This window comes from Cryptotermes secundus, unplaced genomic scaffold (genome assembly GCF_002891405.2).
Source record: "Cryptotermes secundus unplaced genomic scaffold, Csec_1.0 scaffold693, whole genome shotgun sequence".
Taxonomy (NCBI): domain Eukaryota; kingdom Metazoa; phylum Arthropoda; class Insecta; order Blattodea; family Kalotermitidae; genus Cryptotermes; species Cryptotermes secundus.
In genome coordinates this window covers 511,051-535,528 of record NW_019722434.1, presented here as the reverse complement: position 1 = coordinate 535,528, position 24,478 = coordinate 511,051, and the positions used below count along the sequence as shown (strand labels likewise).

The following is a 24,478-nucleotide window of genomic DNA, read 5'->3' as shown; positions in this document are numbered from 1 at the left end:
AATGTAGTAACTTTCTAATGATGACATAGTGATGTGTGCCACTTTCTGATAATGTCTCATGCCCAAAGATGTTTTAGACACACACTGCTGGAAAATTACAGCTTTCACACCTCAACAGAAAAGTTACAGGCATTATATTAAGTGTGCTCCAAACTTCCATAGTCACCCACTTTCTACCTAAGTACTGTATTCAAGTAGTAACAAACCCAACATTTGCACAGCAAACACACAAATGCTTTAACTTTCTGTTCTCTGAACAGAGCCACAATTTCCCTGAAATGCCACCAGGATGTCCATACATTTAGTTATCTTACAGCAGAAGTGAATGTTATGTGTGTTCTTTTTGAATGGTCATTCTAAAGAATGCCTCTCTCTTTGCCTTCAGATCAGTAGCCTCAGATGCACATCTTGACCACCTAATCCACACAACACAAGGCTCATCAAGTGTCTTCCCAATGTTAAATTATCATATATGAAGATATGACATGGAAGTCAGACACCACAGTCACACGTTTTTAGCAGCAGCAATCCCCTTTTCTAGATTAAGGCAGTCGAGTACTGCGGCTCCTACAGAACTGCGACGAGTGAGCATAGATGTCACCAGTGTCCACCTGTTGAGTTTTGGGTCATAGCGCTCCACAGAGTTGAGCGAAGAACTGCCATCATTACCGCCAAGAGCGTACAGGCAGCCGTCAATCTCCACCACCTCATGTGTGGACCTGCATGAGATCAGAGATCCAAAAGTGGTGAACACTAAGATTGCAATAAACATGACAGTCCATCATCAGGTTGCAAAAATGGAAGCAGATCCAGTTTCCAAAACATGTTCAGGAAAACTCAAAGACAGTGGACAACGTCCATCATAATAGTAAGACACCGTCTGAACTTATTGAGGCTTGTAGTATTACCTTCTGGAATGCATGGCTGATATAGGCTCCCAGGCATTCCTTCTGATGTTGAACCTCTCCCCACTCGACATGCACATGGTCCCATCATTGCCCCCAATGCAGTACAGGGCACCATCTAAGGGGGCCACGCCACAGCTGCTGCGGCGACTGCTCATGGAGGGCACCGGGCACCACCTCCCCATCCGAGGGTCAAACCGCTCCACACTTGCCTGATAGTTGGTGGAGTCAAATCCACCAAGCGCATATACACAGTTCTCTGGGACAGTAAGCACATTCTGGTGGAAGGAACTGAGTTTGTTTGATTCATTGAGGGGAATGTTTGAAACTAGGGGAGAATAGGAGCCTGAAGAAAACCTTCATGATCTGTACTCTTTGCCTGGTAATCAAGGAGTATGAAATGGGTAGGAAAAGTAGCATGCATGGTGGAGATAAGTGCATGCAGATTTTGGTTGCAGGGTGGGGGCTCGATTCACATGACTCAGGGACCGGCAGAAGGCTTTTGTAAATACAGTGATGAACCGCTGGATTCCATGAAAGGTTGGTTACATCTTATTTAACTAAGCAACCGTCAGCTCATTGGAGACCAGTGCTAGTCCACTTAACGTGTGTATGTAATACATGTCCTTTTATTCCCCCCTCCCCTTTTTCCATTTAGAGCCTTTGCACATATTTGTGCTACGTGTTCTGTAGATCAAATTGTACCCTTCAGTGGCCCACCCATCCTGACAGTGCTCATGATTTTCCTCAGTCCCTGTAGGCAGAAGCAGTTGCTTACCAACGACAGCGATGCGACAGTAACGTCTGCGTGTGGTCATGGCAGGGCACGAGGTCCAGACCCCTGTCAGCGGGTCATAGCGCTCCATGCTGCTGAGGCATGAGGCCCCGTCATAGCCGCCACATGCATACAGCAGCCCGTCGAAGCTACAGGTGCCCAGACAGCTGCGCTTGGTGCCCATCGGGGTGATGGCAGTCCACTTGTTCAGCATTGGGTTGTAGCTCTCGGCGGAGGCCAGGTCGGAAGCGCCATCATACCTGCTTATCAACACGTGAAAGTTAGCTTCGCGCTTCGGTCGCCTTATCTCCACGGACGGAGTGACCCGGGCTGGTCCCGTTTCAGCCACGTTCTTTTTACTCTTTTAAATATTGTGGCATACTTGCTCCAAGAAAGAACGGTTGAGCCACATAAACATTAATTTCTAAGTAATACATGCACGCAACAATTGAACAATGGGCTTATGCAACCCGCTTCTAGGCAACGACTCGGTAAACACACTTCCGCGTAGGCGCAATGACGTCACCACAACAGTGCTTAGCTATCACGTGACTTGTGTTTTCTGTGTGCAACAGTAGAAATGTGTCTTCTGCGTTGTCCATGCCGCGGCTATATAGCACTAGTCTGCTTGCAGCTAAGAAGAGTTCTAAGTTGAGTTCCAAGGTTCCAGAGTTATTGAAGACGAACTGACAAGAAGACTATATAGCGATTTGAAGTGATAGTTTCTGTGTTAAGATCCGTTACCAGAAGATGACTAGCGTTTGTGTAACAGTGAATTACGTATATAAAGTGTCAATCAGCAACAGCGCTGTACTGATTGCAATTAAGAGAAATTGTAACTGAACTGCTAATAAATCCAATCATCCGAACTAGACCCCGTTATTTTCGTCACGCGTACCCCCCCCCCCTACACGTGACAGTACTAATGTAATGTACGTTTAAAATCCAACGGAAAGTGTGCACTGACTTTAAAATCCCGTCATCTGGTCGCCACATTTTAACGAATGCGCAGGTTTATTATTATTATTATTTTAATACAACTGGGAAAATAATTCCTTTCGCATCTGCGACCCTCAACCAGGCGCCGGGATAGCTCAGTAACGACTGTGTCACGTACAGGACGACCGGAAAGTCGGGGTTAAGATTCCTGATAGAGGCAGATTTTCTCTCCTCCACAGCGTCCAGACCAGCTCTGGAGCCCACCCCGCCTTCTAGCCAATGGGTGTGCGGGCACTTGCCCTACAGTCAAAGCGGCCGGGACGTGATGCTCACCATTTACTTTTATTTGGTGCCGAAATGAAGATTGCGTGGAGCTGCACCCCTCTCCCCCATACAAGGTCCGCGTCCTCTGTGAACCTCAGATCAAGAAAACATGAAAGTAGTGTTCCCCTCACCCTCCCACCACATAAAGGAGCTTGCCGAGGCTGGTGACTCCACTGCGACTGCGCCGATACACCATGGAAGCGATGGGCACCCAGCGGTCCGTCTGTGGGCTGTAGCACTCACACTCGCTGTGGATCGCGAACAGTGACCCGCCACCTGCAACCAATCACAATAGCCGTTGCTAGGGAACAGATCTAGAGGAACATTGTTTTCACGGCAACGACAGAACACGCAATAATGGAAGAGATGTTCTCTGTGCGGTCCGCGCTGGTGCTATATACCGAGGAGTAGTAGGTCAGCTGTCACGCGTTCGAGTGACTATAGATGGGGTTTGGATTGATAATCTGAGATACTGGACGCTTCAGCACATCTCGTGACTACACTGTCACACACACACACACACACACAGAGACTGGTGTTCTCAGATCACGGTCTTCATTGCACTGTTTGGTAACGTCTTCCAATAGTGGACGTTCCTCTGCTCACGTCCTCGCAGGCTGGCGACGATCTCACGCCAACCTCATGCTCCGTCCGTTGGCTTCAGCTGGGAGCTCTCGGGCCGATCTAACTGCCGACCCTCCTGACAGTTAGCTTCTGTCTTGTCTTGGTGGGTCGGTCCGGGAGAAGAAAGCACTCAGTTATTGGTCTCTAGCTTAGCTTCTAGCCTTCCCTGGTTGGTTTTTATTAGTTTTCATTTCGGCATGATGGCTATCATCCAGAGGAAGGGGAACGTCTGCTGTTGGAAGCCGCTACCAAGCAACGGCTTGTGAAGCCTGAGAAGACTTTGTATGTGCTGTAGTTACACCTTTGGAGTGTGTAACTCAGTGAGACTGTCGTAGTTTTTCGCAGTTACGTCCGGTAAGTGTTCAGTAAATCCGATTACCAATCCAGCCCCGTTTATAGCCACTCTACCATGTGACAGTGTTTCAGTTCCACGTACCCACAGCAAACAGATAGGGCTGCATTCCTTCGGCGCGCCGCTCCACTGTGCGCTCATTGGCTAGTGCTGACCTCTGCTCGGGAAGCAGGTGGTACTTCATGGCCTCCAGTAACAGTTCCTTACACTCCGTGTTCCCGCGGATCAGCGGCTCCGAGTCCACGAAGCCCATGAGGAAGTCGCGGGCCATCAACGGTAGGCGGACGTGGTGCATGAGCTGCACAGACAGGCAGACAGGCGTTAGGGCCGAATTCGGGCCGTGGGTTGTGACTGTGCTGAATACAGAGCTAGTACCTGGGCCACGTACTGCTCTCTGCCGGCCAGGTCGTGCTTCGTCCAGCTCATGACGGCGGTAAATACTTTCTCCTCGGACGCGATGTTCAGCTGACTGTTGCAGATCAGCTCCTCCACCTGCAACACAAGGGATTGGCACAAAGTGGCTCGAGTGCCGACTGTTGAGAAACTAATGCCGCCTTGACTCTGAAGAGCACTTAGCTTCTGGGATGTCACGCCGTGTAGTCTGGTAGAAGTTTACCGGCGTTTCGGAGAACCATACTGTGTGCACATTCTTCAAGGCCTACATCAGAATCTGTTTTATTACAGCTCACTTCGCTTGCTTCCTGCTCGTTACCATCCTGGCTTACATTTCGACCCTGAAGTTGGAGCCAGTGTGGTCCTTCGAAACGTCGGTGAACTTCCACCAGGCAACACGGCATCACATACCAGGCGATAGTGTTCTTGGAGGTCACGGTCTCAAGAAATTCGCGCTTTCTACGGAACCCGAAAGTTCATTACCGTGTTCACAAGAGCCCGTCAGAGCCGGAGTGAAGGGAGGAGGCAGCGCGTGTTGCCCGAGTTTCATCTGCTCTTCATTTCTTCGTGAATGCGGTATGAGCTGTTACTGCCGCTGGGCGTGAAGCTGACAACTCCACTCCCCCGTACGCCTTCAAGCACAGGGACGGGACGTGAACCTGGAGCTTGAAACGCGTCAGTGTTGCCAACATATACACTGCTGAAGCGAAACGAGACCCTCCACACATTTGATTGTAGTTTGTTTAACGACGTTTTCAATATCTTACATCCTATACCGTTGAATGATACGAACAACGAACTGGAAGGGATTTGGAAGGAAGAGGTCGTGGAACCGGCCCAGCCCTCGGGTTCAGCATGTGTCAGGGCTGCTATCGATCTGTGATCGTGTTGTCCTCTACATATCGTGTCAAATGTCTTGTCTCGTGCGGAGGGGCGCTCCAGTCGCCACAGCACTCCTGCCTGCAGACTGTCCATCATATCGCTACAGTTCGTCTGAGTCCACTCGGTAAGTCGGCCACTACTGGCCTATTGTAGACAGATGAGTGGGCGTGGATCAGTCGGTGGAATGAGAATTGGCAGGGGTAACCGAAGTACTCGGAGAGAACCTGCAACTTTGCCCACCGCAAATGCCACACGACCTCACCCGGGCTCGAACCCGGGTTGCCGCGGAGGGAAGCCGGCGACTAACTGCCTGAGATATGGCACGGCCTTGTTGCTGCAGTTACTTTACGACAGCTGAGAAAATACGCAATTTTATAAAATTTATATGATATTTGGTGATCGGTCGGTTCGTGTAGTGACTAGGCAACGGCCTGGACGACTAAGGAATCTGGGTTCAAATCTCGGCAGGACAAGGGATTTTTGTGTTTGCCACAGGGTCCAGACTGGCTCTGGTACCCACGCCGGAGGTAAAGTGGCTGGGGCGTGAATCTCTGATCAGTCACCGCCATCTAGTGCTGCAGTTAAGAATGCTGCCTAATCAAGCACGGCGAAAACTTTACCCTCGTGAATTTCGCGTTGTCTCCGTCTGTCCCCTCTGTCACGTTTAAATTTGTGACTGAACGGGAGGTGGGAACCGAACGAAGGTTGGGGGGTGGGGGCTCGGTTGCTGCACCCCATGGACAGTCCACAGACATCTGTCAGTTGAGAGTTTGAGTTATGAGAAGTGAGAAGCTGGTAGCCGAAGCCGTGGACAGTTCAGGAACCCAGAGGAAGGGGAACGTCCGCCGTTGGAAGCCGCTCCCAAGCAACGGCCAGTGACGACTGAGAAGACTTTACGTTTGCTGTAGTTACCGTGACTTTGGAGTGTGTACCTCAGGGAGACTGTTGCAGTTTTTTTAGTTACGTCCTGTAAGTGTTCAATAAATCCGACTACAAATCCAAACCCCGTCTATAGTCACTCAGTCACGTGATAGGACGCACCGGTCGTCGCGAACCCCTGCCTCTGGATCCGAGAAGATTCAGAATCGCTGCTCTGCAGAACAGAGTACAAAACAACGCACCCCTCTGTCCCTCGGTCTGCACGGCAAACTTTGTGACCGGGCCGCGAATCACAGCGATCTCTCCCTCAGGCCACCCCTGCCTCTCGTAGCTGCCTCTCAAATCTCACTCCTTATTCCGCAACTTCCTTCTTCCTGCCGTCGCGACGACAAACAGACGCAGTGACCTGTCACCTATCGGCGCCGTCGGGGCACCAAGCGCCTCATAAGCCGCCGCCGTCTTGCTCGTAACCCTGTCTTGTTAACAGGAAACCGGCGCGCGATATGTTAGGGTTCCGACGGACCGGTCTGTTCTGCTGCCATCCGGGACTGGGACAGTGGCGACATTTATCCAACTCAAGCGGTAATGTTTCCGACTTGTATTCGAGAAGTGCGTGGTTCCAATCTCGACCGGAATACCGGCAATTCAAACTGAAATTTCTTCGTGGCCTTGGCAGTTGCCCGGATATCACCTCAAATTGGCCACGGCCGCTCCCTTGCAGAGCCTTCCAATTCACTGTTCACCAATAATCGCACTGTTCGATGCTACACGCGTACAGCGCGCCTAACAAACCATACACCCGTATGTTCTACATGCCCCGCCCATCTCAACTGCCAGTCTGTGCTGTCAGTAGACACGTGGCGCCCCTGACAGGATGGGTGGCAGCAGACTGGCCAACAGAGTTTGCGCTTACCTCGCTGAACGGAAGCAGGAGAAACTCCTCTGTGCCCATTACTTCCTGGAAGTTCTGCAGGGCGAACCGATGTGACCGTCGGTGTAGCTCCTTGCACGCATGCGCATCTGCAACCAAGCGTCGACATGTGAGATGTGAGGCGAATATAGAGACGGCTGTCTGCTGGGATGTGGCGCCGTTGCTCGATATCTAAACTCTCGTTTTCCTGCAAGTCTTACTCTTCTACTCTGAGGATGGAGGCAGCAGGTTTCTCCGAAACGCCGGTAAATTTCTGCCAGACTGCACGGCGTCACATCCCGAAACATAACAATCTTTTACTCAGTTTCCCCCCGCAACCTCACTCACGGTACCGTTGCTAGGATACGCTGTAATTATACAGTGTGTGTGAGTTTTACTGCTATGCGACCCTACCCGGAAGTAAGTGGCAAGCTGTCGGTGTATCTGCAAACATGCGACACTTCCTGGGAACGCCAGGCGCTGTGTGTTTGTTTTATTACAACTAACTTCATGGAACTGAGCTCTTGTGAAAGGGTCGCCAGTAGTGCGCCTATTCAAGAACTTCCCAGCAATTTATGGAACCAGAAGGTTCATTACCATATTCACAACATCCCTCCACTGGTCCCTATCCTGAGCCAGATCAAACCAGTCCACACTACCCCATCCTGTTTCTCTAAGATCCATTTTAATATTACCCACCCACCTACGTCTTGGTCTTCTTAGCGGCCTCTTTCCCTCTGGCTTTCCAACCAATATACTATATGCATTCCTTTTTGCTCCCTTCGTGCTCCATGCCCTTCCCATCTCATCCTCATTGACTTGGTCATTCTAATTATACTTGGAGAGGAGTACAAGTTACGAAGCTCGCAATTTCTATTATTACTGTTACTGCTGTATTTACGATAAGATTACACAAACCCGTTGAGCCGGCTGCGTCACACCATGACGTGGTGTTATTGTTACTTTGTATTCAGGAGGTCCCCGCTTCGGGGACGGCCCTGAAATATTTTCGTGCGTTTCTTAATCCTTCTCGGGAATTTCAAGGCGACGTCAGATTGCTCCCCCACTCCATCACTTCCAGTGGATCTGGTGCAGCATCGTCACACGACAAATTGTCGTGAGACTAGCTCAGTTCAGAGTTGAGGCGCATCCCTTGTGCGCAGCTCGGCAACTCGACGTCGGAAGGAGAAATGTTGAGTGCTCCAGCATACACACCCTTGTTAGGATGGTTATATACTGAGAGGTCGTGGCCCATTTACACGTATGCGTACTATCCTTGAAAAACTGGTGCAAAGAAATCGTCTGTCAGAATAGCAGCCCGCTATGCTAACCTGGTGGGCGGGATAATATTAAAATGAATTGACTGTGGATCTGAGTACTGGATTCAAGTGACTGTGCTGCTACCTGTAGAAGAGACAGCGGTGTTTCCTTTCCGGTCGGTGCCAGGCGCGACAGTACCATCCACGGGACATATTGTGGCGTATTTGCTGAAAGCAAGAACTGTGTAGCCAGAGAAACAGCCGTTGCCAGGTAATTCCCGCACCCAACAATAGAGAAATTGTCACGGTTCGAGATATGCCCGTACAGCCTCTGTTATGGAACGATTGAGTAAGCGCGGTCCGTGCCGATAGGGTTATAGAAAGGGCAAAGAAGATCAGTTGAGTCTGGAGACGCCAGCCAGCTTGGGAGCGGAGGAACTGAGGCATCAGAATTACTGAGTGGAGCTGAAAGTCTGGCTGTGAAGAGAAGACTTTGTGTATGCTATATAGTACCGCGTTATTTGGAGCGTGTAACTCAGTGAGACTGTTATAGTTCCTGTGTTAAAATCCGTTGCCAAGAAACGGATAGTGGAGACTGTAATAGACTGGGGACACTACCACGTAGTGTTTGCAGCAGTGAACTGGAAAGTGTGAGATTAGCGGTAGCGCCTTCATTGCCTGTAGTTCCGAGTTGTGTGTGTAAGGTTTCAATAAATCCAATCAATCAATCCCCCGTATAATGGTCACCCGTACACGTGACAATATAATAAGGAGTCAAATCGAAAGGATCCGGGTGTCGTTTACACACACGTTCAAATTTCTCGGAGCAATTCCTCGCACTGTAAATGGAAGGGGCCTCCAAGTCCCCCACGGCCCCGCCCTCCTGTACCTGCAAAGCTCCGGATGCCGAGACAGTTGGAGGGATGGAGCTGTCTCATGAGGAACTTGCAGCAAGCCTCACGCACCGAGCTCATCTGCAGAAGGCTCGAGGCAGACAGCAGCACCTGCAACAGTGACGTACGTACGTACATGTTTGCTTAGCAACATTACAACTGAAACGTACAGATCCCTGTGCATGCCACGCACGCTTCTGTCATTAGTGAACATTTTATGAAGTTCAAACTTGAAAAACCGTCCTGATATTCTTCAGTGTTCCATCTGTTTCAGTAGCAGTCCTCTTTCAGATGTACTCTTCAGTATCACAAGCTGAAGATCGGAGTGACATTTCAGAGAGAGTGAGTAATTCGAGCAGGTTACGATAGGCTGATCATGTAGTGCGCAATGGGAAAATACATGTCTTACATCATTATTATTTTGCTGAAAAAATAAAATAGATGTAAACGTGTTAGTGAGCCTGAAACTAGCACAACCTTCATACCTGCACGTTGTCCTCGGTGATGAGGATCTCGCCCGTGTATGAGTAGTCCACCAGCTGCTGCAGCGCCGCGGCGTCCACGTCGTGCAGCGTCACTTCCTCTTGCAGTTTCTCCACCAAATCGTCTGCGAGAGTTCCAAAGGATCAGGCAAAATCGCTCTTAAAACGTCCGCACACACAGCAAAACATTTCGTTTGATCGCCACGTTGTTCTAGCCATAACGTCTGAAAGCTCCGTACTGAATGTTGCTCCCCCGTCTTTATATTACTGAAACTGACTTCATGGACCTGAGCCCTTTTTGAGAAGCCGGCCGCCAATTGTGCAGCTACTCAAGAACTCCCCAGCAATTTATGGAACCCGAAGGTTCGTTGCCCTGTTCACAAGAGCCCTCCACTGGTCCCTATCCTGAGCCCTATCGATCCGGTCCATACCACCCCATCCTCTCTCTGTATGGTCCATTTTAATATTATCCACCTACCTACGTCTTGGCCTTCCTAGTGGTCTCTTCTGACTTTCCCACCAATACCCTACATGCATTCTTCTTCTCCCTTATTCGTGCTACATGCCGTGCCAATCTTATGCTTCTTGACTTTCATACTGATAACAGAATCTTTAAAATTAATGGGGTGGGGAGTTCCAATGTAAATCGTGTAGTTAGTGTCGATAATGTTGCTCTCTGCCGCTGTGCTAGAGGTGACGGGCGGTGTGGACCAAGTCACAGCGGTACAACCATCCTGCAGAGAGTACAGACTGACCAGACGTTCTGATGTGTGTCGAGAGCAGGCAGGCAGATCTCCCGCCGCCGTACGTGTGTGCACGGGACCCAGTAACCGTCTGATGTAATATGATCTGTACATCTGACATCTGTTGGAGGAGAACAAGATGTCCGGACGGTTGGTTACGAAGTTACGAGCCGTCCACGGCGCGGAGGCCAGTAAAACTCAGTGACCTGACAACAAAATAATGAAGTCCCTCTTTCTGTGTTGGTAGCAGTGTTCCCGTCTCAGGACTGCGACACTTGGTGTCCCACCCTGAGGGTCCTGAGGGCAATGTTTGAACCCACGATGAAGGAAGCGACTGGAGGCTGGAGAAAACTGCACGATGAGTTGCTTCGTGATCGGCATTCTTCGCCAGAGATTGCTGAAGTGATCAAACCAAGGATAATTCGATCAGTGGGACATGTAGCACGAATGGGGAAACGGGAGGCGCATATATATTTTAGTTGGGAAATTTAAAAGAAGAGACCAGCTGTTATATCTGGGTGTAGATGGGAGGCCCTAAAATTGATTTAAATACTTTGGGTATGAAAGTGTGGACTGCGTTTGGTCAAATGGGCTTTGAGCATGATTTTGAACTTCCGAGCTCCATAAAATGGACAATGAGCAATGCGGACGCGAACTCAGCAGTTCAGCACGAGCCTCTGGGTGGCTTGATGCGTGTTCACAGAACCTACCGTTAAACATGGCATAGAAGTAAGGGCTCACCGACGCGAGCACCACCCTGTGGGCGTGAATGGTATCAGCCCCTATCTTGAGCACCACGTCACACAGCTGAAACAGAAGAAACATGCTGGGTTCAGCACTCGCGGTTCGCAACTGACAGCAGCACACGGTGTTTAATTACGTACTGGTTCCATTCTCGCTTCACTTAACAACGCTGTGAGTAGCTACGATTACATAAAAGGTAAAAAGGATAAAGCTTTCCCTGTAACAGGCCGTGGAGGCCCACAGGTTTGTGAGACGTCGAGGCTCTCACATGTTAGCCTTAGGCGCCGAGCGGCCGCCCTTTGCCCCCAGGAAGACTTCTGATACTCATTTCTGCTAGAGGCTGAGTCGACCCCAGGGCCATAGTGCGGCTGAAAAAATTAGGTCAATTGAAAGATCTGATCAGGAATGGAACCCGCAACTTTCCTGCCTGTATCATAGTGCCTCAATCAACTCCGTTAGAGCGTGCTCCCAAGGTGTGACTTTTTCAGGAAGGCCCTCATAGTACATATTCATATGAAATTCTTTACTTATTTTGACGCGAAGAGACCACCCGGTAGAGTTTGATTCCTCCATAAGAAAAGCAGTGGGACTCTGACCGTGCTATGGCCGAACTGTGGAGTGGTGTAATTTGATTTACATTTATTCTAGTGCAACTCATTCGTGTCTTCAGTTTTATGTTCGTGAAACTGCAAAGACAGCGAGGTCACTTTACTGCGGGAATGCAGTTCTGTAGGTGACGTGGGTTCGAGTTCGAGAACCTGCAGCTGTTCCTCAACTTGCAGTGCAGATTTGTCTGAACCGCTAGCTTCAATTAAACGATATAAAACATTAACTCGGTATGAATAGAAGCTCAGTCAGTATAGTGACTTCCCTACGAGCTGAAGGATTGAGGAATCGAGGTTCGAATCCCGGCAGGGTGAAGAGATTTGTCTCGTAGTCTGCAGCATGCAGACCAGCTCTGGCGCCCATCCAGCCTCCTATCGAACGGGTACCGGGGGTAAAGCGACCGGGGCGTGAAGCTGGCCCCTGACCTGCATCTAGTGCCAAGGTTAGGGGCGGTGGAGTTGTACCTCCCACTTCTGCATGCGGCCGTAACTCGAAGGTCCACGACAAGCTTTTCGACTTATTGCTGTCGGCTCATACTTCCGAGAGCCAAGCGCGAAAGTGGCGGTCGCAGCTGAACTGAGGCACCAGTGAAGTAGAAGGTCGCGAGTTCGTAGCCGGACACATGAATGTAGTTCAGAGAAGAACGACTGTCATTATGGACCAGAGTTCCCCGCCAGAGACCGTACAGTGGAGCGAGACCAAGTTGTCGTGTGAGCTGGGGCCGGGGTTCAAACCTACTGCCACCCAAATCGCAGGCTGACTGGACTGGCCACAACAGGCGCCGACAAGGGCGGAGAGGGGACAGTCACAAACTTACGTTTCAACCGTTCGAGATACCTGCTCATGGTAGGCGAACCGTAAAACAAAAATACTTAGTGTTTGGTATATTCTCTTTTTTTCCAAGTTTAATTTTTTCTCCAAATATCCGGGGAGGGGGCTTCCTGACGCCCATGGGATCAGACGTAACCTCTCGAATATGTCTGACCTTTCGCCGAGTCCCCAGGGAGGCGCTGACATCTGGCGGACTAATGAGGCTGCAAACCTCTCCCTCCCACTCTTACGCTCCGGGCCGGGCGAGGCTCCCCTGCGACTAAGGCTCACACTGAATAGAACTGTACATTGTGTTCTACAGGAAGGTGATGGGCTGGCCATACAGCACCTGTGTGTTCTGACGCATCTTGTGGATGGCAGCGAATGACGCGGCGTAGTGTTCCGGGCTCTGGTGGAAGTAACGCGACACCGGCTCTCCATTGGGCGGAGGGGTCACTGGGGAGCCCACCGGCAGCATGGGGGCAGCCGTCGCGATGTCCACCCCACCGCTCATATCGCCTGCAACAAGCAACAGCACAGTCTCCTCAAATGGTGGGCTCACTGATGAATGCTGAGCGGGAAGGAAGCGGTCGTGACCTGTTCCAGTAGAGTCCTGATACGTGCATGGAAGGACTGCGAAAATCACGAAAGATCTTCAGTCAAGATAGCTGTGACCCGAGCGAGATTCGAATCGAGGACTTTCCGAATACGAGGTAGAGGTTACCGCCACGCCCACCCGCTCGATTAGGAGGTCAGGTCAGATCACGTCCGTCTGTCCGTCCATCTGGCTCTCTGCTTGCTATGACATGCAGTGGGCCCCTAAACTGCCGGGTAGGTTCCAATACAGTTCAACTTAGGGGACTTCCAGCCATAATTGCACTTCAGTCTTGTACAAACTGCGTGATGATGTGAGATGTGACGCGGTCTAGTCCGGTAAGAGTTGAGCGACGTTTCAGAGGAATGCTCCTGTGCGAGCGCCACCTTCCCGATCTCGTTGCTCCATTCCCCAGTCGAATTCATATGCCGACGCCTGGGTTTGGGCTATGCATTGTTTTCTGGATAGATTTCAGCATGACCCACCTATCAGACTACACGGTGCCACACATGCTTTCAAATATCACGGCTACGCGAGCGTGTCCCATGGGCCCACAGTGGTAACTATATGCACCGCGTGGTTTAACATTAAAAACTGTGCATTCTGCCCACGCAGTGTATCTGTGTGTTCCATATGGTTCTCACAGTAAACAGCGACTGTTTCCCCAAACAGCATTAACCGGCTGGGCTCTGTAGCGGAGACGTAATGTGTTTCCTGTGAGGTACGGACTGAATTCTTAAATACTAAGCTCCAAATGGCAGAGGCAAAATAGGAGGCCTGAACTCGGCAGCGGTCGAGCCTACGGCCTTACAGCAGAAGCTACGTAGGGCAAGTGACAACCCGCTATGCCGAGCCTGGAATGACAGGTATGCGCGCTCAGTGCCTACTCGTACACGAGGATCAGCCGTGCATGATGCATGTAAAACGTAAATACGAGGAAAGCAGTTTGCTGTGTAGAGACTACATTCTACGACTCAGAATTCTGACAAAGATCAGCGCCGGTACAATGGCCACAAACACTGAAGTGTCTAGGGGTTCGACACCAAGGCAGACAGACTGACCATGAGTTGCAGCGTGACTTGAACATCACAGACGGCAGACTGTCACATTACGATTTTATGGGGGGAGCACATATTCATATGCCACTGTTGCGCGCTTTGTTCCGTCCGCCCTACATCCTGTATCGATTTCGGCGAGAACGTACAGTGCAAAGTGTGATAAAGATGGTGACGGGGGAGAATGAAGCTCCTGTGTGCGTTGCCGACAGGGACGCTGGGGCACAGTCTACACGCCTGGCAGCTCTCGCTAAGACACTGGCTGCACAGCCAGGCTATTAGTGATTATTTGTTGTTTGTTTAGCGACGATTATATGACGCAGCGCTGTTGCAGACCAACATTCTAGAACAGAATGAATTGACAGGCTGTGAATGGAATCTATCGTGGTCTAATTTAAGGTACTATCCCAGCATCTGTCTAGATCAGCGTTGGCCAACCTAATACATCTCGAGGGCCAAATTTAGTTTATAGAACACCATCAGGGGCCAGATACGGTGTTTCTTTCAGAAGAGTGGTCGGGGAGTATTGCACCCCAAACTGAATCAGTCACAACCCGTATAAAAACAGTGCATTTAAACCTATGTATTTAAATTTTACGTTGCACCAATAATATTAAGCCGATATTGAAAATTTCACCAATCGATTTTATTGCCTTCTATCACTTCAACCCCCAGAGCATTTTTTCTTAAAGAAACACTGGCCAGATCATGTCTTATGTTTAGTTTTATATATGCCGGGGGAAAATGCAATTATAATTTAAGAAAGAAAAATAAAATGCCTTGAAATGTGCAATTACTTACCACAAAACAGCACAAATTCCTCTTTCAGCAGGGATGAGCACAAAAGACTTTCAATCATAGTTTTTATGGTCTAATGATTATACCTAAATCCTCATATACACACTGTTTTAATGAGAGCACTGTGGTTTCATAAAACTGGAAACCAATGATATAAAATCCACTTCTAATTGTGAGGTTGCCACTCGAAGAATATGTGATAACACGACATCTGAAAGTCTGTTCCTGTTCTTAGACTTTACATGCTTCAGCGATGAAAACGCTGTCTCGCATATGTAAGTACTTGCAAAAACAGAGCAAAGTTTGAGAGCCCAATTTCGTAACAGTGGGTAACGTTCTGGTGAAAGCAGTTTCCAAAAGTCAATTCCAGTAACCTGAGATGTGTTTAAGGATGGGTCACATTGAAGTTCACAAAGCTCTAATTGCAGATGACCTGGCTGAGATTCTATATCACAATGTATAGGATTACTGAATAAAGAAATATCAGGTCGAAAGCTTTCAAAATCGTTAAATCGTCGGTCGAACTCTGAAGACAAATCTTCAATAATTTCAGTGTAGTCCCTAAACTCCAAGCCTTCTTCTTCTTCTGAGAGTTTCCGACAGCAAGGGAAATGTAGAAGGTTATTTTTGTCCAATGCAGACTTAAATAAATGTAGCTTTTTACGGAAACTGTCAACAAAGCCAACCATCTGACATATTGTCTGCTTCTTGCCTTGCAATTGCAGATTCAGGACATTCAAGTGTTGAGTGATATCAGTGAGAAAGGCCAAGTTTCTCAAGAATTCGACGTCTTCGAGATCATTCTGCAGTTCAGCAGAATTCGTAACCTCTTCTCTTAGGAATGTTGCTATTTCATGACGGAGTTCAAAGAACCGTACCAGACATTTCCCACGGCTTAACCATCTTACTTCAGTGTGCAGAAGCAGGTCCCCGTAAGCAGAATCCATTTCTTCCAAGAGGGTCAGAAATTTTCTGTGAGTGAGTGATCGATTTCCTCCTCTGATCAAATTAGTAATTTTTGTGACAGTAGCCATGGTGGTAGACAGTTTAATTGATTTGGCACATAGAGCCTCCTGATGTATAATACAATGCAAGGTAGGTACAGTAATTTGATTCTGTCTTAAAAATCCAACAAAACCGCTTATTGTCCCTGTCATTGATTTAGCGCCATCTGTTACTATGGAGGACAATTTTTCAAAACCACCGAATTCCTCCACTGCACTCTTAACAGCGTTAAAAATATCGACACCTCTAGTTGTGCTGTGTAAAGAGCACACTTTTAACAACTCTTCGAAAATTGTAAAATCTTCCTTAATTGCACGAACAAATATCAGCAACTGATTAGTATCCGAAACATCTGTGCTTTCGTCGAGAGCAATTGAGAAATAGGAACAATTAGCGATAATGTCTTTCACATTATTAGATATCTGGTTGCTAATATCTTCCAGCCTCCTAGTAACAGTCTGTTTTGAAAGGGGCACTGTTTGAAATTTGTTTCCTACCTTATTTTCATTGAAAGCTTCTGCCATCTTTATCGCACAGTTCTTAATTAATTCACCATCACTTAACGCTTTTTTAGCTTTCATTAATTCATATGTCACGAAATAAGAAGCCAGCAAAGCTTCTTCTTGTTGTTTTGTTTCATTGGTAAAAAGAGATTTCTGCTGGAAAAGTTTTTTCTTTAACTGATCGCAGACTACTTTCCTTGATTCACAAGAGTGTTTTCCGAACTTCTGTTTATGATTTGTCATGTAATGCCTCTTTAGGTTGTACTCCTTTAAAACTGCTAGCACTTGAAAACATACTAAACACTGTGGCTTGTGGTCTTTATTTAATATAAAAAAATAGTCATGTTCCCACTCAGATTTGAACGCCCTATTTTCGCTATCAACTTTTCTCAATTTACTATTTGACATGCTGTATCACTCACAATAACTTCAAACACAATTTTAATTTAAAAACAGTTCTACACTCACACTCCGTAATCACACTTCACTTTCTAAAATCGCACTAACTGGGAGACATTTCTGCTAAAACTGGCACTTAACAAAGGCCAGGATGCCGAGAGAAACGGTAAACATCCCATCGCCGCGAGCAAGCTGGGAATGGTTATTATTTTGAAGGTGTCATAAATCCTTCACCACTACGGTCTTCCCTTCAGTGTCATCTCCCTACAGAAGTAGGGTTGGGGAACTTTGAATTTCCATGACATGAACACAGTTATTAGAAAACCGTTTGAACTGTCCAACTCAGTAAGAACGTATACAGTCAATTGCAAAATGCTGTAAGCTAATGAAACGTCCTATTAAAAACTGAATTCTATGCCAATACAGCTGTGAAGTTAAGATTTTTGAAAATAAACCTGAGACTTGGCAGGGGGCCGGAGTAAATCAAGTCGCGGGCCGGATACGGCCCGCGGGCCGCCAGTTGGCCATCGCTGGTCTAGATGGACCAAGCAAGGCCACGAAAACTCTCAATCATAATAACCCGCGTCTGGTGCGAGACTTGAACCCGGAACCTTTCTCACATCGAGCAGTAGTGTCACCCACTCGCCTTTGCTTTCGTTGAATGGCGTCTGACCGACGTCGGGCTTTAGGTCGTTCACCCGCGCGTCAATCGATCGCGGTGAGTCACAGGTTGGTAACCTGCACGTTTCAGAACTGCAGCCTCCACGCCCTCTACACGCGGGGGAACAAAACGCAGCCTTGGTGTGCAGATTACTTCCCCCTCAAGCGGCTGTCCGTGTTTCCCCGCGATACAATGCGCTGAGTCGAGCCCTGCAGTGAGACACATTCCAGACAGTGGTAACTACATGTACCATCTGCTTTAGCGTTCACAAACTCTGCATTCTGCCCACAGTAAACAGCGACTGTTTCCCTAAACAGCATTAACCGGTTGGGCTTTGTAGCGGAGACGTAATGTTCCCTGTGAGGGACGGACTGGATTCTTGAACAGAGTTTAGATTACATTACATTATGTTTCAGCATCCTTGGCAACCACACACAAACACGCATGCTGCGGCGCAAATAAATCCAAACAAGGAGACTTCAGACAACCCCAAGTAAAATATCTAAATTGTAACAGTTTTACTGATTTGAATGAAGGGCCATTTATTTTAAGTAAAGAGATATCGCATTCACATGTGATATGAGAAGTTGGACATACCATGCAGTGCAACAGTTTTAGCGAAATGGAGACACCTGATGATGACCGTGTGCGGCCGAAACATGTGCTGAGAAGGAAAGGGGACAATAAGTTGCACTGCAGAAGGAACTATACATACTGTACGCGAGAATTCAGACGAAGCGCTAATCCCTGCGCTGGACCAAAGTGAGAGCTGACGGCTGCCACAAATACTTACTTACTTACTCGTGGAGCTGAGCCCTTCTTGAGGATCCACCAATTCTGCAGCTACTCAAGAATTTCCCAGCATTTTATGGAACCCGAAGGTTCATCACCGTGTTCCCAAGAGCCCTCCACTGGTCCCTATCCTGAGCCAGATCTAACCAATCCATACCATCCGATCCTATCTCTCTAAGATCCATGGTAATATTGTCCACCCACCTACACCTTGGTCTTCCCTGTGGTCTCTTTCCTTCTGGCTTTCCCAATAATATCCTAGAGGCATTCTTCGCCCCCATTCGTGCTACATGCCCTGCCCACCTCATCCTCCTTGACTTGATCATTCTAATTATACTTGGAGAAGAGTACAAGTTAGGAAGCTCCTCATTATGCAGTTTTCTCCAAGTTCCTGTCACTTCATCTCTCTTTGGTCCAAATATTCTCCTCAACATCCTGTTCTCAAACACCCTCAGTCTATGTTCCTCGCTTAATGTCAGAGACCAAGATTCACACCTCCTCTCACTTTCTCTCTCTTCGGTCCAAATATTCTCCTTAGCACCCTGTTCTCAAACACCCTCAGTGTATGTTCCTCCCTTAATGTCAGAAACCAAGTTTCACACCCATACAGAACCACAGGTAAAATTATAGTTTCGTATATTCTAATTTTTATGTTTTTGGACAGCAGACGAGAAGACAAAAGGTTCTGGACTGAATGGTAGCAAGCGTTACCCGAGTTCAATCTCCTCTTAATTTCCTCCTGAATCAGGTTTCGATCTGTTATCGTTGTTCCCAAATATCTGAACTGTGCCACATTTTCAAAACATCTTTCTCCTATCTTTATGTCATGATTTTGGCTTGCATTTTGGTGACGAGACAGCAACATGTACTTAGTTTTCTCTGTGTTTACTTCTAGACCAGCCTCTTTACTTGCGTCAATTAAAGTTTGTGTGTTTTCCTTTATGGTATCTACATTATCACCCAGTAGATTCACATCATCGGCGTAGACCAACAGCTGATGTGTCCCGTTTAGTTTCAGTCCCACCTGGTTTCCCTGGACCTTCCTAATGACATATTCTAAATGCCACACATACGTATTGTTGTATTTTGTATGTTATGTAAACTGGCGGTTACCAATGTATTGTTATCAGTTCATTGTTATGCGTCACTTATAGCGGGTATGCCAGGGAAACGTCAGGATATGTTCACACACTTCTGTCTGCCGGACTGCTGCTGGCCAGAAGTCAGTCCTACCGACCGGCCGTCTCGACGGGCGAGTCGGTTCGCAAGTTCCAAGTTGCTATTGCTTGCTTCTCGTTCAGCCCTCCCGACTCAAATTCATCAAATTTCAATTTTCTCGCCGTCAGAGCCACTAACATTTATTTTTCCAGACTATACAATTCAACACTGATCCAGAAAATCAACTCCCTGCGGGCCCTGCCTCAAGTGAGTGCTTCTAACCGTTCTAACGTCTTCAGTCTCACATTGCCTGTACCCGAAGGACGAACGGGCGAAGCCTGGGATGCCATTTCTCTCCCTGCCCAATGATAACGTGTCGCTCGCTTCTCCCACTATTTTCACTTTATCCTCTCTTCTACTACACTTTCTGCCTTACTCTCTCCAGGCCTCAGAGGGATGTGATGCCCTGCAGTCCGGTAGGAATTTACTTGCGTTTCGGAGAACGTACTGCCACCTTCTTCACGGCCAAAGAGTACGACAAGCAAGCAACGTCCTGCTCTGATTGCTTGGCTCACTGTCCGATCTAGAAGATGAAGGCAAGCAAGATCCTCCGAAACGTCGGTAAACTCCCACCGGACTACAGGGCGTCACATTCCAATACTTCAGTTTTACGCCGCCTGGAGCGCAACTAATTCGTGTAGGAAAGACCGCGTTTTAGGCTACTTTGGGATTATTCTTACGGGGTCCTTATAACGGCGAGGGACATGGCAACTACAGTACTAACGTCGTTATAACGAAATGTTTGGAAATGAGGCGGATCGTCACTTGTACAAATGTACGCACAATAGGGAGATCACGCCTTTCAGTGCACATGTTTTGACAGCGAAACTGGTCGATGCTGTTGGGCGCAGCCTCTGGTTACTTCATGTTAGATCCGTGGAGGACGAAGTGGCATTGGAGCAGGTTCTTGTCAGAGAATCTTCAGTTTTCTCCCACTAATCAGCATTCCACCATTGCCGCCCGAGGTGTGCGGCAGCCCTGAACAGGCAGCACATTGTCACATCCTAGGTCTTCAAATTTCGGGACTTCATCTCTGGCCTGGTCACAGAGTGACGCAGTATTTATTGGGCCAAAATTTCGCTGTTAACATTGAACAATTTTTTTTTTTTGCGAGTTAAGTTTTGAGCCTTTCGATTCCGTACAACTTGTAACTGACATGGCGCCCACATCGTGCTCATCATTCTGCAAGGAACACACCTGAAGAAATTGACACGTGTGTTCTTAAGTTCCATTTAGAAACCGCACGGCAACTTTTGAATAGGGGGAAGAACTGCTCCTCTCAGTTATTGAATGTACATAGGGTCAGTGCTGTTAGGCAGATAGAAATGCACACAGCTGAGCCGTTAGTACCTGATCCTAGCCCCTTTGAGGCTGAATGTGCTATTGCAAAATTGAAACAGTATAAATCGCCAGGTAGTGATCAAATTCCGGCAGAACTTATTCAAGCAGGAGGCGAAATATTATATTCTAAGATCCATAAGCTAATTAATTCTGTTTGGCATAAGGAAAAATTGTGTCTATTACTGTACCAGTTCACAAGAAGGATGATAAAACCGACTGTAGTAATTACTGCGGGATATCACTGCTACCAACTTCATACAAAATTTTATCCAATATTCTTCTCTCAAGGTTAAGTCCATACATAGATGAAATTATTGGGGATCATCAGCGTGGGTTTCGTCGTAACAGATCAACTACAGATCAGATCGTTTCCATTCGTCAAATACTGGAGTGAAAATGGGAGTACAGTGAGACAGTACATCAGCTATTCGTAGACTTCAAGAAAGCCTATGATTCAGTTAGGTGGGTAGTATTGTGCAGTATTTTCATAGAGTTTGGGGTACTCATGAAACTAGTTAGGCTGATTAAAATGTGTTTAAATGAAACGTATAGTAAATATTTGTTTGATAATATTCCTATTCAGAATGGTCTAAAACAAGGAGAGGCTTTATCGCCACTCCTTTTCAACTTTGCCTTAGAATATGCAATTAGGAAGGTCCAGGGAAACCAGGTGGGACTGAAATTAAACGGGACACATCAGCTGTTGGTCTGTGCCGATGATGTGAATCTACTGGGTGATAATGTAGATACCATAAAGAAATACACAAACTTTAATTGACACTAGTAAGGAGGTTGGTCAGGAAGTAAACTCAGAGAAAACTAAGTACATGTTGCTGTCTCATCACCAAAATGCAGGGCAAAATCATGGTATAAAGGTAGAAAACACATGTTTTTAAAATGTGGCACAGTTCAGATATTTGGGGACGACGATAACAAATCGAAACCTGATTCAGGAGGAAATTAAGGGGAGACTGAACTCGGATAATGCTTGCTACCATTCAGTCCAGAACCTTTTGTCTTCTCGTCTGCTGTCTAAAACCATAAAAATCAGAACATGCAAAACTATAATTTTGCCTGTGGTTCTGTATGGGTGTGAAACTTGGTTTCTGACATTAAGGGAGGAACATACACTGAGGGTGTTTGAGAACAGGGTGTTGAGGAGAATATTTGGACCACAGAGAGATGAAGTGACAGGAGGTTAAAGGAAACTGCATAATGAGGAGCTTCATAACTTGTACTTTTCTCGATGTATAATTAGAATGATCAAGTCAAAGAGGATGAGATGGACAGGGCATGTAGCACGAATGGGGGCGAAGAATGCCTCTAGGATATTATTGGGAAAGCCAGAAGGAAAGAAACCACTGGAAAACCAAGGCGTAGGTGGGTGGACAATATTACCATGGATCTTAGAGAGATAGGGTGGGATGGTATGGATTGGATTGATCTGGCTCATGACATGAGCCAATGGAGGGCGTTTGTGAACATGGCAATGAATGCTGGGAAGTTCTTGCGTAGCCGCAGAGTTGGCGGGGCTCAGCTCTATGAGTGAGTGAGTGAGTGAGTGAGTGAGTGAGTGAGTGAGTGAGTGATAGCAGGCAGGAAGGCAACAAATCGATTTCGAGCGCAAAGGCAGCGACTGAAAATGCTTGCATGCTACATGTACAGTCCATCATAATATCCACAGCTTTCAAACTGACTGATAGTTCAATCAGTACAGGACTAGATTATAGGTTGGGCGACCGGGGAATCTGTGTTCGATTCCCGGTAGGGACAACGGCTTTATTTCTTGTCCATAACGACCAGACCGGCTCCGGGGTGCAGCCATCTTCTTATCTAATGGGTACCCGGGACTCTTTCTCGGGGGCGTGAAGCTGCCCACTTATCTCCATCACTAGACGGACGGTAGGCATGAATGGAGCTATAACTCCACTACCCCTATGTCTTCATGGCGTGATAATCAACTGAGCAGAGGGATAATTTTATCTGCTTACGTCTGATTTGAGGTGCATATGAAGATACTATATATGTAGTCTGGGATATGACGCCGTGTAGTCCGGTATAATTTCCCAGACGTTCCAGAGGAACGCACTGCCTCAGTGCACATCCTCAGGGATGAGGAAGGCAAAGAAGCAAGAAGCAAGCTGAACGGGCCAGCGGTTGCTTGTCTCACTCTCGACCATGAAGATGGAGGCCGTACATTTCTTCGAAAAGTTGGCGAACTTCTACCAGACTACACGGCGTCTAATTCCGGGAGGTCGCACTGTCTGTGTGTTTACTTTCACATTGGACTACAGCCGAATNGGGGGGGGGGGGGGGGTAGCAGGAAGTGTGTCCACTTCACACCTAGACACTGGCGCATGCAAAGGACGCGCGTTAAGTAACGACTATACCAACTGTAATGTAACAATGGACGTATTCGTGTTTCAAGAAAATAGTGGCATTGTTACGAAATCGAAACATTTGGCCCCGTAAATGAATGACTTAACCAACAAATGTAAATTCACGGAATGCGACAGCGTTCATGGGCCCCTTAAACATCTGTTAGGGGGCGGGGCAGCCAGAATCAAAAACTGCGATCGAACTTACGTTTACAGCTCTTTAAGACTGTTCTTTCTTATGGCCCTGAACTGTTCAAGGTAGGTTACTATTTAAGTTTTAATTTTAATTTTTGGTATCAGTATTAGGTATAATTCCTTCTTTTTCCAATTTAGATTTTATTTTTAAAACTCCAGGGGACGGGGATGCTTGGCTTGCCCCTCGCCCTCTGCCAGTCCACTTACTGGGCTTCTTCATGACCCCCAAACAGACAATAAAATCGGTGTGATATATCACAAATGTTATCCACGATTTTGGACTCCCGGACTAGACGATCGGTGTTTGATTCCGTCCGGAACTGGGCACTTTCCTCACGGGACAGGCGGCCGGAACGAGAAACTGTCATTAAACCTGTACCTAAGAAGCCGAACAGGTTGGTGCGGTAATAATACGTCACAGTCTTATTGTGGAGGTGCTTGGTTCCAGTCATGGCTGAGACACCGTTTATACTGACTTAAGGATTTTTTTTTGTTTTCCTCAGTTCCTCCAGCCAAATACTCTCGATTAGGTCACGATCCTTTCGCTCCAGTTGCTTTCAACTTCATCAACTATCCTACCATGCGATGCTATATAGGCTAGGGGTGACAGCCTGAACCTACGGCTGTTACAGTTCATGACGTGGCGAGTACGAAAATTCATTTTTCGTATGTGTAAATAGAAAATTGGATGCCCACAGCAGATTTCTGTACTCACCGATCCCGTTACTGGAACACAGACCTAACCTCACTCGCAAACAAGGATCGGCAATACACAACCATTCAGAGCTTCACAGTGGTCACAACACCTCGAAGCTGATTGCTGTGATGCCGGTCAGCTGAAGCTCCTAAAAAATGACTGAGAACGTGGCTCAGTGCGAACGGCTGCCACTAGGAAGCAGCACTCGCCGGCAGGAGACAGCAGCAAACAGACTTGACATTGAGCGTGCGAAAGTGAGGCGGTTCTCAGCCTATGGGTCGGCTGTAGGGCCCGCGCATAATGAAATCCCGTGACCACGCG

The 24,478-nt window shown here is 47.6% G+C and overlaps 2 protein-coding genes across 2 annotated transcripts in view; one reads left to right on the top strand and one right to left on the bottom strand.

The window, feature by feature from the left end:
• Positions 1-12,865, top strand: part of LOC111861433 (prohibitin-2) — a 33,129-nt gene extending 20,264 nt beyond the window's left edge. The window contains exon 8 of the mRNA XM_033750324.1: positions 12,843-12,865. Coding sequence (XP_033606215.1) covers positions 12,843-12,850 — 8 coding nt within the window. The 3' untranslated portion in view covers positions 12,851-12,865. The remainder of the gene's footprint in view (positions 1-12,842) is intronic.
• Positions 16-24,295, bottom strand: LOC111861428 (kelch-like protein 17). The gene is made up of 12 exons (XM_023845981.2): positions 24,176-24,295; positions 12,870-13,039; positions 11,071-11,167; positions 9,621-9,742; positions 9,132-9,246; positions 6,987-7,093; positions 4,295-4,411; positions 4,004-4,217; positions 3,075-3,219; positions 1,684-1,940; positions 909-1,164; positions 16-719 (listed from the first exon to the last, which is right to left on the bottom strand). Exons 2-12 carry the CDS (start codon positions 13,032-13,034, stop codon positions 506-508), a joined length of 1,809 nt encoding a protein of 602 aa, XP_023701749.1. The 5' UTR covers positions 13,035-13,039; positions 24,176-24,295; the 3' UTR covers positions 16-505.
• Positions 24,296-24,478: the final 183 nt, after the last annotated feature.